The 14619-nt window shown below is 31.0% G+C and overlaps 1 protein-coding gene across 3 annotated transcripts in view; it reads right to left on the bottom strand.

Moving 5' to 3' along the window:
• Positions 1 to 8788: 8788 nt before the first annotated feature.
• Positions 8789 to 14619, bottom strand: part of LOC118196290 (uncharacterized) — a 208566-nt gene continuing 202735 nt past the window's right edge. For all 3 annotated transcript variants that reach the window (XM_035367718.2, XM_035367713.2, XM_035367726.2), the window contains one exon: positions 8789 to 14536. In XM_035367718.2, the coding sequence (XP_035223609.1) occupies positions 14336 to 14536 (201 nt within the window). In that variant the 3' untranslated portion in view covers positions 8789 to 14335. The remainder of the gene's footprint in view (positions 14537 to 14619) is intronic.

Here is a 14619-nt window from a genome sequence, read left to right as displayed (position 1 = left end):
AATTTTATTTCGTATGACAATTTCGAATCTAATCATTCTTCACCTACCTCAAAGAATTTCTATTCTCCACCTACCTGACTAACTCTAAAATATAATGTTGCTGGCAAAAAGTGCCAGTTTTGAAATTGTGCTTCCCGAAGAGGACCACTCCTACGCCCTCTCTACTTATGCCCCTGCGTGTAGTTACATAATTGCAAAAGTGATAGTAAAATCATTAATCTTTTTATAATTAATTCAAAACTTTTACTAATCAGTAGCAATTACGCTATACGATATTCCTCTAGCTGAGTATATACAACTTCATTAATCTTAATGTGTAACATCACTAGCACAATCTTATTCTTCTTATGCTTCCCTTTGCCTTGCTAACATGCTTTTCGCTGCTTCTCATCAACACTTTGTAATGCTATGACCATGGGAATGTACCCTTATTATTATGGAATGACAGATGCATTTCTTATGCTAGTTTATATGTATTTAAGTAGATAATGATATGCATTAATATAAAGTTACTCCATGTTTCTTGTAACCAAGCAGTTCTATCATTGCTGTCTAAATCAAGTTAGGCCCAAAGCCTGTCTACTTGTAATTCATAAATACTTAGTTTTGCACAATATGTCAGTGGATTTTTATGGAATAACACGCACAGTTGCGGAAATAGCACTGATGAATCTTCAGTTTAATAGTACTTCAGTTTAATAGTAAATCGTATCTGACAAGCTATTTCTGGAATTAACTTACTTAAGACTGAATTATTCTTTTTGAGCACTGTGTTATTTAAGAAAATGCATAAGTAATACATTGGATAAATTTGGTATAGAATAAAATTAAAAAAAAAGAACTATTGCAGATTTTAAAAAATTACACGATTTTAATTTTTCCTTTCCTTCCTTCCTTCCTTCTTCTTTTTTTTTTTTTATATATATATTTCTATTAATTCTCATTTTGTATCTTGATGACATAATGTGATTTTATTGCTAAAAAATAAATATAAATTAAAAAAGTAATTTTTACTTCCTTGCACGAAGTAAAACGGAAGTATTGTAATCGCGAAAAGTTTCAGGCAGCATATTTCAACGAAAATGTCCATTTTGACCGCTATCGAATGCAATTTAACGATGTTTTTGCGCGATATCTGTACGTAAGGACAGAATAAAATACTCTTTTCCCCCAAAAAATTATAAAACTGCTTTAAAATTAATTCTGAAGAGAATTTTTCGTGTCGTCTGTACGAACGTATGTACGTACGTGCGTACGTACGTATCTCGCATAACTCAAAAACGAGTAGCCTCAGAACGTTGAAATTTTGTATATAGGACTGCTATAACATGTAGATGTGCACCTCGTATTTTGGTTGCAATCGGCCGCACCAAACGTATATAAAAAATATATATCCACTCTGTTACCCGGCTCAGTGATCTCAGTTTCTTTACTCTTATATGTTTGTAAATTGTACATTTTTTGCTTTAAAAATGTTTGAATTATGTTGTTTTTATCTTCCGGTTAAGGATTTTATTCCTTTAGTAAATCTGTGTGCAATATTTTTAGAATTATCAGCAATTTTAAAGTTGTTTAATTGCCGCTAAGCCTGTTTTTAATGGCGGCTATTGATGTTTACATTCGAAACAGAAGACTAGTGGATTTGTTGCCAAGCTAGAGAAACTTAGCTTCGCAAGTACAAAGATAACGCATTCATTTATTATTGCCAATTAAATCATGCTTAATTCTTTTTGGAATTTTTTCGAGGAAATAAGTGTTTAAGATTTACTTCGTAATTTTTAATATAGATATTTTGAGTTTTTATGTATTTTTGCCTTCTTGTGAAGTGAGAACTGAATTAATTAAATGAGAAATACTCAATGGTCCGTGAAAAACTGTTTCTTTTTTGTTTTGTTTGCTTAATTTCTTTTATACATCATTCTAGCTTTATTATAGTATTTGAATAGAACATGTGGCAACGATTAGATAATTCTATTCTTTAAATGATATAAATTTTGTGCATTATGAGTTATAATATGAACGAAATATATAAGTTAACTCTTATATAATTATTAATAGTGTTAAGTGAATCTAGCGCCAGAGTGTTGCTATGATAAACAAATACTAGAGTGAATTTTAAAGAATGCATTTATTCTATTGTGGTTTATGCGCTGTCCGCGAAGTAGATTTAATTCAATCCAATAAGTTTAAATGAAATGCAAGAAAAAATGCGTATAATTTAATATTCCGTACAAGGAAGTCATGTGGTGTACACATCAGATTTTTATAGTAAATTTATTATTATAAATATTTGTAGTAAATTTATTATTATCAAATGCGATTTTAATAAGTTTTCAAGGTTTAGTACCGATTCAGCTTGTTTTCAACTCAAACTTGGAAATTTATTTCCAGGTGAGTTTTAATGAAAATAGTTCCTTATCTCATTTATAATTCAATCTTTGTTTTTACATCACTTTGTGTAAAATTAGCAAGGTAAAATTAATGCTTTGAATAACACTGCGTTACGTGTGGTTTATCGTATTAGGGTAGTAACGTATTTATAAAACTGCATTGTTCTGATTTTAACTTTAACTTACAGTATTTTTGCAGAAATTTTTAATCTCGTTTTACCCGAAAGATAGAAATCCACTTAAATACACTTTATGATTTTGTAAAAACCTGACTACTGTGAAAAACTATTAAAATCTATTTGTCGAAAAAGTCTCAAACCGGGTCTATAAAAATCATGTGATTCCCCCCCCCCGACAAAAACAGAATTCAGTTCATACTTTCTGCCTTTAGAAAGAGGAGAAGGAAAGCACAGAAGAACTATCTGCTTAAGAGAAAGGATATCTTCATGGAGAACTTTGTAAGAGAAATTAATTCGTGTTTAAGCTACACACAGGGAAAATTACAAGGAGAAAAGAAGAGAATGTGAAGGATGGTAAAGAAATACTTCAGTTTGGGTTACAGTTGGCAGGCTGTAATAGGGTATAAGGCAGGCTGGCTACAGTTGATTTAGGAAAGGCTAAATCTGGACATCGCTTATTTCCAAATGATCTTTATTGTAAATAGGATTGATTTTTTTTAGCTTAGTGTAGAAGTAAAATGAAGAAACTGCTTATAAGTGAATTAAATGATAGAAACTAATTTACTCTAAAAAGGCTGATGCATGCATATATTGGATGAATAATATTTGATAAGTCCCTTATGTATCCATTTGTAGAAAATATTTCTAGGTACTATTTTTTCAATATTGTTATTGATATTAAAAATATTACGCAAAAAATTATATAGAATTATTAAAAGGGAATGTTAAAATATTCCTATTGCTAAATGACATATGACTGTAACGAGAACATTTAAATTAAAAAAGAAAGCCCAGAAAAGAGCACTGAACCTAAAAAATGTTCACCTTTTTCTAGCTGTGACTACTATGCAATCTCTAAAATGTTATGACTGACTTTTTATGCTCATTTTTCATTCAATTTATATATTTTCTTCTCCCTGAGAACAAAACTGCAATTTTTTATTCTAAATCAATGTCTCAATAAAACTTTTCCAATTCTTCGAAAGTGCGCAAAAGGAATCCAAAAGAATTCATTTTAAAACAAAGCTTTTACTCAACATTCATCATAAGCTGGATATTTTATCTCAAATGTATGTTTTAGTATAATTTGCATAGTGTTTTAATTTATTTTAGCTATTTATGTATATTAAGGTCAAAATAATATTGTAATAACCTGGCTAACTATGCATTGAGTATATTATGTGTAACTGAAATAATGCATTCAGTGTATATTAAGGTAATGAACTCAAAAATAAAAGCTTTTATCTTGATTATAAGGGTAAAATAAAAGCTTTTAATTACTCAAGCAGCAAAGGCTACGCAGTTTTCAATCATGTATGCAGTAGCTTGTGAATGCATACGTTAATAAAGCGGCCGCAGCAAAGGTAAAATCGACGTACACTGGTAATTCGGTCCAACTTTCGAATATAGGCGAAATTCAACATGGGAATTCTTTTAAAAACGAACAATGAAAAGCGGGCTTCAGCCAGCTCAGCTGGCGGGCTTGCCCGCTAGTTGTCATTTAAACTTAATGTCCGTGTGATAAGCTACTTTGGATAAATACAAAAACTTTCCGCTGTCTTTATGGTAAATATTTAAATAATAATTACATATCAAATTGCTTTGTTTAAGCTTTCATTCAAGTAAGCTTTTATCACCCTGGATGAAAAAAATCCTATAGCTATATTTTATGATTAGACAGAACCAAGTACTGCAAGAGGATTATTCAAAGAACTATGATTCGTTATTACAGGTGTAATAAACATTTAGCAAATATACAGAGTTTGGCCTTTTTTTGGTATCATAAACTGGTATCAAACTCCTAACAGACGTACAGCGAATTATCGCTATGTCTAGACAGAACTACAGATTCTCAAGAATCAGAATGTTAACATAAAATGCACGTCTCGTGTTTAACAGGATCAGCCAACCACTTGTGGCGACGTTAAAGTTAAACGTCGGCAATTAAAATGCGGCCACCTAAAATAATACAACCTTATCTGAGCTAGGAAAACCTAGTAACATGGTCTCGACAGACAGAAGCACGCTTTGTTTATAATCCAACAGCATTGTCTGAAATACACTTACCCTTATTTGCATTCTAGTAGGGAAAATGAAGTAAGGATCTAAATCATAACCGTTAGTTAGATTAACATAATGCAATATTAAAAACGCATAAATTGATAATATTTAAATTCGCAATATTTTAGAAATGCAAGTTTTGCACTTTATTAAAAAAATTGACATTGATTATAAATTAATTAAATTAAATATTTCAAAATTTATGCGTTTTCTCCAAAATCTCGTCGCATTAGCTTAATTTAGGTCAGGTTATTTCAGTAAGACAAAACACACAACAGCTACCTGTCTAAGGGGAGGGATGCTTTTGTGAAGGAACTTCTAAGGAAAACTAGTTCGTTTGCATTGACATTATACATTCGGAAACTAGGAAAATACCGTCAACCCGTTCGCCTGGCTTCGAATTCGGGACGACTATCAGCATTCACTTGTCTTTAACAGGTATAAGCCAGAATTGGGGACCACTTAAATTAGAAGCCAGGTTATTGATCTCTAATTTATTATTCGATTTGTAAATAGTTAAAATATTGTTACGTTATTTTTCTGCTCTTCGTTTACGTTACGTACGGTATGGGTTCGTGTGGATTTGGAGTGAACAACGACAACAGCACTCGAGGCAATATCGAAACACATTTTATTGGCCAGTATTATCCAAGACAGTTCCCAAATCACGTTTTTAAAGTCGTCGAAGAACTACTATAGACACGCTGTAACAATCAGCCACACAGAATTCAGGCAATCAGACTATAACGGTGAAGACAGCTTCACGGCAAAGCACCAGAGTACAGCTTCCGACTCTTCTCGGTCGTTCTTGGAACTCCATGTACTCTCGAGATTCTCCACGCTACAACTCGCGATGCACTTGACGATACACTAGAATACAGTTCCCAACTCCTCGGGTCAGTCGTTCCCGGAGCTCAACACACTCTGCTCGACGATGCACTAAATCGCGATACTTTTTCGGTGCACTCGACGATACACTCGGCAGTCGCTGACCGACAATCAACTCGATCGACTCCGCACGGACTAACTGACTAACTAGCTAGATGAGACACACTGTCTAACTGACTCTCCGCGTACCAGCAGGGTTTATGTAACTTTTGGTTTGTGTTCGAGATCATTCTGGGCTAAACCGGTAAGTATTCCTTCCAGAAGTTCTTCATCCAGAAGGTTCATGGCATAGAGCAAATTTTGTCGCCAACTGGGGTATTTCTCGCCAAATGTGGCAAACCTGGCTTCTTTTGTCATTTTATGGCAGCCCTAAACCTGCTTTGCGGGGAAGCTACTCCACCGCGTCTTGACATTTCGTAACAATATTATTATTTTACTAGGCGCAAAATGTAGAGTTTTAAGTTTTGTTCATATAAGACTGTATTTAATCATTAATAATTTCTTGCAAATTATCTAATTTTTATTTGGGAAGGAAAGAAGCGCATGTTTGTCTGTTGAAGAGAAAGTTACAAACTGTACATGCTTAGCACATTCATTGCAATGTGCATCACCGATGATTGACAGCCGCCTTACTTTTCGGAACCGTATGCATCCAATGTGATTACAGGTTTTCTATTATTTGAAGTCGTGGGAATCAGTCATCGGTGCTTCACAAACACACAGATTTATACCGTTAGTAAGCTTTTTCCAGAAAACAAACAATGAAGAAAGACAACGAAGTTGTAATTAAAGGGGATGCGTCGTTTATTGAAAGAGTACAAGACTAGATGTACATTTTAAGATGTTTATACATTCACTAAGCTATTTATTTTTAGTTATATATGCTGTTTTACTATTTGTATTGCAACATAATATCTGTCTAATTTTACTAATTTTTATTATCAAGACAATGAACTCTTGTGTTACTTTACTATGAATTAAATTATAATCTCATTATTTATCCATTTATTATTGTTTATTTATCTATTTATTAAATATTCATGAAAGTACATTCGGAGTAGGTACTGAAATAATTTTTAGGATAAATGGGACAAGAAAACGTTCGAATTAGAAAAAAAGCCCGAAGAGTATTTTATCCTATTTTGCTGTGGCACTCGAAGTGTTAAACAAATGAATTACGAGTATTCGCAATATATGCTTCGTAGGGTTACTTCATTTTTAGTAGCTCTAAGGATTAATTTTTTTACCAGTTCTTCTAAGCTGGTCGATAAATAAATCATTTAAGAAGCTAGAAAAAGTCGGCCATTTTGATAGATACATAGATTTTCGGAATTTTGTAATGTTCTGAGGCTCTTACTTACATTAGCTCTTTGAAGAATAAGAATAAATATACCAAGAAATGGACTTCTATACTAGCAGAGTCCCCAATAATAGGCTTAGTGCCCGTATGTTAAAATGACACTAAAAAAATTACTTTGCTTCTAAATTATTAACGATTTGTACTTCATTTAATCCAATATTTCGTTTAATTCAATATATTTCTTTCTAGTGTACAAATATTGCAAAATTTTGAAATATTAAAGCATTTTTTAGCTCTGAAGTAAATCGATATTTTATTTTGAATTCTAAAATATTTCAAATTTGTTTCAGTACAATGTCATGTGCCATCACATTCGTGTAGTGACTTTTATAAGCGTTTATTAGCATACATTATGCAACAAATGGATACATTATGCAACAAGTTTTCAATCATACACCTTTTATAGCTTGAAAAATATCGCTGTTATGCGTAGTTTTCTGCTTTTAAAACTATGACCGCAGCTCTTAAGAAACGACCGCAATTAATTTATCCATTGCGAAGTATATTAGTACATGATGTCATTACGTACCAGAAATTCAATGTTTTATGCACGTATCAGAAAATCAAACATTAATGAAATCTCTATTTAACCATTTGAATTGCGCAATATATTGCTGCATTAAAATGCCTATTATTATTATTATTTTCAATGAAAAGTGCAGTTCTTCTGTTTCGTAATATAAAAAGAATTCAGTTAACATTTTGTAATTGATTCATGTTCTGCGATAAAATCACTGTTGTTTTTGAATTTTTGCCTGATGGTAATCTCATCTGTACTGCTCTAGTTTTAATTGAATTGTTAAATATTTAGTGTTTAAATGGAGTAAATAATTTATCTCTTATAAATAAAAAATTGAAATAATATTTCTGTTTAAAATTACATTCCAAAAATATATGCAGTTATGGATTTGAGTAATTTTTCGTTCGATATTTTTATGCATATCATCCTGAAAATTCTGTGATTTTTCAGATAGCAAAGCGTTTTGTTCTAATTATTTTATTACTGCTGATAATAAGTGATCTTGATCGAAACAGATATTTAAATACAATCTTTTCTACTCGCGTTATTTAATTCTAGCATGTGTTGTGGGCATAATACATTTTTCAGTGCAGTGCTAAGATAAAGAACTCAAAAATTCCTTCCCGTCACATTACCCTCTTTTAGTTTAAAAAAGGAAAAGATGCTAGTCAGACTGCTTGTCAAATTTGTCCTGTACGGATAAAGTGCTGTTTCTGATGACTCAGTTCGAAGATAGTATTAGAAGTTTAAAGGCGAAAATTTCTGCCTCGAAGATGATACCCATTCTGGAGGATTATCCTCTGTTAATGAAGACCTCTTAAAAGAAGCTACTCTAAAAATATATGTTATGCAATCCAGAAACTATCAGAGAGACTAAATATTCCAAAAAATACAGTATATGATAGCTTGGTCACCACTGGGTACTTAAACCGCCATGATATATCTGTATGTCTAAGCCTCAGTTTTCTCTGAATGGTATGGAACTCATTTCTTTGGATATTATCATACAGCACCAGGATAAATTCTTTACGAACAAATACTTAAAAAAAAATTCCCAGCTGCTGGAGAGCTGCTGGTAAATGTCAGCTGCTGGTAAATTTACAGCTGCTGGTAAATTTACAGCTGCTGGTAAATGTCATAGAAAAATGCTTATGTGATTCAACGAAATTTTCTTATGCTTCAGTACTGCTTCATTTGTATTTATCATCAAAAATCCACTGAACTTTTCAAATGACTGTATATTATTTATATTTAAAGAAATGTTAAAATAAATTCATTAATTTATTTAAAACCTTTTGATCTCTGAATTTAATTCGTGAAGATTATTAGTGAGATAATTACACAAGATGTTAGAACAGTTCGATAAATTAAATTAAAAAAAAAACACACATTTTACAAAAGTAGAAAACTTTTATTAAATACAATTAATTTTACAAAATTCTTACAACAACACAACTTGGTATTTTGGCACAAATTTACGTTCAGTATATACATAAAAGGCACAAGTCAGCAAAAATGACAATATACGCCATTAAATTTAATAAATACAGATGCATTTAGATATAATCGTTGAGCACGACAAAAAAAGAATTTAGTAACAACGCGATAACACACACGAAACGAATAAATATGTCTTCCATGCAAAAGGCGACATATATAGAAATCGTGCGTTTAGCAAAATTACCCTTCCTAGACGAATTCCAGACAAAAGAGCAATAAAAAATCCACCACCAGTGCTTGACTGAATGTGATATAAATTGTTTGGAACATAAATGGAATAACATATTTTCTCTGAATAATCGTTTTCGTAAGACAAATGCTTGCACTGCAAAAACAATAGAGATATAAAACATCAAAAAACATCAAAACTTTTAAAAGGAATGATACAACAAAAAGGATATAAAATAATAAAATATCTGTAGCAAAAATTAAACTGGATGCACAAAGTTTTTACACTCATTAAAATTTCTCGTAGAAATCGTGTTTAATATCAGAATGTTTAAAAACTTCCTACCGTAAAAGATATTTATTATTTCTATATTTTATATTTTGATTATTTCAAGCTCATAAATAACATAAATGTTCAGAAGCCGCTAAGTAAATAATAATAATAATAAAAGTTGCTGCAAATCAAATTTATCAAAATTATCGTTTTCTTTTACGGATAAAACTAACTCTTTCCTTATTTTCTTTACTCAAGATATTATTTGCATAGCAAAATTTCCCATATTTTCGGATGTGAATAACATACACATACATGATTTATAACAAATGAAATACATCAACAATTGACATAATATAACATGAAAAGTAACGAAAGAGGTAAACGAAAGTAATAAAAATTAAGTTTATATTTAAAACATTACGTATATTTTACCCTAAATAATGCAAACTCGAAGCAAATGAAAATGATCATGAACGTATAAAACCATTTCTTTATATCAGAATGTACTACATATAATGTTAGTTATAGAAAAAATAATCACAAAAATGGTTATACATGTATAATAAGCAATAAAACAGAACATAAAGCTATATTAGTATATAATACAATACTTAGATATTTAAATATTCCCGAATATCGGGTTACGTATATTAATTGGCTCAGAGCAATGTTTGCAACATTGTGTACCCCCGCCAATAGTAGCGATTTCAATGCTAGATGCACCATATATCTCTTCCAAACTAAGTGAACGCTAATAAATTAATTTTAAAAAATGTACAGGTATTTCTCTTATAACACGGTTTCACTTTTACAGGTAAGAAAATTGCAGAAACCCTCGTATAGCACGGCAGCATAGTTTCATTCTAGCACACGTGTATGAATATACATAAACCTTCTTACAACACTTTATGTATGTACGTATTTCAATAACACGATTTTTATTCTAAATATTTATAAAATTAAGTTACGTAATATGCTACCCTGTGTAGTGCAAAATAACAACCTGTTTATTTATATCCGCAAAAATACAATGAATTCTTGGAATATCTGCATTCTCTCTTCATGTCGAAGTTCTTTTGAAACTGAGGGGTGCACATCATTTACGTAGTATGTATCTTGTGCTCCAAGCGTTCAGGTGGTAGCTTTCATAAATTATGTAGTTGTAATTTTGAAAAGAAAGTTTTTAAAAATTATTTTGGTTATGTGTCACTCATTTGATTTGTCGTTTTTAGGAATAATTATTACGAAATTACATTTTAGTCCCAAACTATATCTAAAAGTAAGAAAACAACTTTTAAAAGAAAAGTTATTTATTTGGATATAAAATTACAAATTTTGAATCGTTTGTTAAAAATCAAAAGTCTGTGTAACAAAGGCAACAGTGAGAATCATCAAAAAAATGTATTGTTTATTACGGTTTTCGGAAAGCAGCCTTCAATTATGTATTGATTGTTAGTCTCATATATAAGATTTCACATAATTTTACGCATTCTAGGACCTATCTACCGTGTCACAAGAGGAATACCTGTATTTCATTTTAATACAGGACTTATCTTTAACAACTGTGCTATTTAAGTATTAAATTTTCCAATTTTAAATTCACAAAGCTCAAAATATGAAATTAATTAATGCATGAATGAAATTTTCAAAAAAAAAAAAAATAAATAAAATAAAATAAATAAATAAATAAATAAAAATTAAGTGCTTATTAAAAAGACGGCATATTCCTAATACGAAAAGTACTCATATAAATACATTTTTAAAAATTAATTTTATAAAACTTGATTCGGTGTGTGTGTGTGATTATAGCAAATCCTCGAGGGCTATCTGCCTAAGGGAAGAAATGCCTTCGTGGAGGGCTTTCTAAGGGAAACTGGCTCGTATACACGTTACACATGGGGAAAACCACGAAAAAGCCCATGCAGCCAGCCCGTTCGCGGGATTCGAACCTCGGACCGAACTACCAGTGTTCAGCGACTTTACCGCTCGGCCGCTGGTAGGCAATATAAAATTTAATTAAAAATTAATTTAATATTTGAAACTTTAAACTGCAAACTTCAATCTCAACACCGCATATGTCACGCTTCAATATTAATATTTATGACAAAATGGCGAATCAGGTTTGTTGTTTTGATTTTATATTTATATTTTACGCTTTGTAGCGCAATCACAAATTTTCTTTGCTGAATTTTAATTAAGAATTTAAATACTCTCAGCGAGTTACTGCTCAGGAACTTAATCCAGACTTTATATGTTCAGTAAATACCACTGTGTTTTAATAAAATATATTCCTCGTTCATAAATGAATATCAAAACAAATTTCCTCAGCAAGTTCGTATTTCATATAAGAATTATGAATCTATTCACGCAATGGCAATGCTATTCAGAAGTGTATAATACAGCAGAAAATATGTTAAGGAAATGAAATCAGTTAGTTTAAATCTAACTAGCTTATTTCTAAGGAAAGCATTTCGGAGAGGAAGTATTTTTTTAGGTCAGAGTAACACTAATTCATTTCTCAGACATATGAATAAAAAGTGACGTAACGACACTAGTTTCCTTAAAATAAACAGGCCAAGCATTTACTTTGCTGTACATCTACAAATGAACTTCTACTCTCGATCACAACGTATCTCAGACTAAACGTGGATATATAGTCAAATTTTCACTATCGTTACTCAATCTTATCGTCGCTCTTTTCGTTGTTTGGGTCTTCAACCTCTTTATGGTGTCATCGTCTTCGAAGGGAGAAGAGATAACGAAATTGAATCAAGACATTGAAATAAGGATTGGAGTAGATTATGCAAGAAGTTATTTCTTATGTAATGAAGGTAAAGCATCAGCGAAAATTTCTGCTCATTAAAGATTCTTAAAAAATGATACACGATCCAAACTATTGAAAAATTTTAATGATTTGCAGCATATAAACAGCTCTAAAACTATTCAGGCATCAAAATGCACATAGATTCAATAATACATTCATAAAAGAAAATAATTAAAAGAACCTAAAAAATTTAGTACATCTTTAGACCGGAAGATTGTGACGGGGTTTTTATTCATTCCCCTGGGGATCGATGAAATTTTAAAGAAGGTTAGTGAGGATCAAAGGATCGATTGCCAAATATGCTTTTGCAATTGACTTGCATAATCAAGATCACCGTAATTAAAAAATATTAATGACATTGCTAATTAATTGTTTATTGATAATGAGCTTTATCATGCAAATAAATCAAGTTTTATTCAAAACACTAAGTTTTGGTCTTTAAAAGTCATCCGAAAGAAATTCCCCTAAAATTAAAGTTGTTACCTGATCAATATTATTGACGATTCTCTTTTCTTACTTAGTGGAAACAGTCCTTAGATAACTTATTAAAGGGACTTTCTAAATTTTCTTGAACATGATGATTTAATAATTAATTTAAGCAGTTTTATGCCAAATATTAAAAACATTGCATCAACACATCAAGTGCGGATATCGCATTAATTAAAATTGAGCTTTTGTGCAATTTAAATCTGTGATTTTGTTTCTAAAAAATTGTTTATGTCCGTAAAGTTAAAAATAATAATAATACAAAAAGTAATAAAACATACATATAATAAATGAATGCTTTTTTTCAAAAATTTTGTTCATATTCTTGTTTACAGTTATTTGCATTATGATTATGTTGTATATTATGAAAAAATTACATAGGAAAATGTAAGGGGCGGGGGGGGGTCCATGAAAGAAACCATTTTTTAAAGTGTCGAAAGGAAAAAAGGGGGGAAGAAAAAGATTGGGAATCCCTTCTCTAAAGAAATAACGATTATTTTAATAAAAGCAATTAATTACAAATGACATAATTAATCTGCAACATTTAAGAGATTTATTTAAAAAATTAAATATTTTACTGAGAAAATTTTTCATTTTCACAAAAGTTGATGATTTAATAATAAACAATTATGGAAAGAAAAATTATGACATATTATAGGAAGAATGAATTTAGATACTTATTCTTTGCAAAAACTTCAGTGTTTCATTAAATGTTTGTTTCCCCAAACCCTGCACTATATGCTGTTTCCTGAATAAAATTATGAAAACAAGTATCAGTATTTTTGGGATACCTTACATATTATTATCATTATTACAAGAAAGTTATATATTTTATGTAAATAACACATTATTTCCATTTAATTTTAAAAACGAAATTTTATGGTTAATCTTCACAGTGATTTCCGTAATTAAAAAATTCTGTAGCGATATTGCCTAACTAAATATTTCCTAATGATGGAAAATATTAGAATTTTATAATCTGAGAAGTAAATAAGACTCGGAAATGCAGTTTAAAAGATTTTATAAATAATAAAAAAGATAAAACAACAATTAAACAAATGTCTCAACGACTCTTGAAACAGCATTCAATACAATTTTAAGATGCATTTTGTTTCTAGCTCTCATGAAGGAATGCAGAACGGTTAAAATATGTTATCTTCAAATATTATAGTTGTCAGTGAATTGTAGTTCCAATAAGATAGAGCATTACTAAACATACTTGATTATTATAGGCCTAAAATAATTATGGTAGAGTGGAACTGTAAAAAAGGAAAAAAAAAGTTTAGAAATATTTTATCATGTTTGGAAGAGAGTCTGGTGATTCGAACTCATACTTTGGTCTTACACGTGTCTGAAACTTCTCGCTTTCTCAATGGCTCTCTGTTCTTTTCAGTTTGCTCTTTCGTATACTCTCGACAGCACTTTGCTGTTAAACTTTGACTTAGTTTTGCTGATATACTCTTGACTGAACAATCATCATATGCTCTGGATGAAACCTTTCATAGGAAAACATCCACTATGGCGCAAGTATCGCGTGTTCCAGCTACCGAATGGACAGAGAACGTCGCATTTGCCCTGAGCCGGTGTCTGCATCCAAAAAAACAAACCACAACCCATTTGTTTCCAGCAGACATTAACAGGACAATGAACTTTAGCAATATTCTAAGGGCATTCTGTCTCTCTCAGCCCAAAACGGAAGACCAAGATGGCGAATGGCTTCCTGGCATATGATCGGGACGAATGAAGTAACCTCGTGAATGTGGCTGCATTGCACAGTGGGGAAGATGGCCTTGCAACAGGTCTATGAGTTCTTTTTTTTCAGCTTCTAAGGAGTGTATCTCACTTTTCAAAGCATTGTTGTTCACTTCTAAGGTTTCAGATTCCTAAAATGCAAGAGAATAATAATTAGAAAAACAGAATCAATTAACAACAACTTCTGTGAAATGCATGGTTTGATAAGAGAAAT

The sequence above is a fragment of the Stegodyphus dumicola genome, chromosome 12, assembly GCF_044657685.1.
Source record: "Stegodyphus dumicola isolate Sdum_Otavi_A_Nest chromosome 12, ASM4465768v1".
NCBI classification, from domain to species: Eukaryota; Metazoa; Arthropoda; class Arachnida; order Araneae; family Eresidae; genus Stegodyphus; species Stegodyphus dumicola.
The sequence above is the reverse complement of the archived record's forward strand: the minus strand, read 5'-3'. Positions and strand labels throughout refer to the sequence as shown.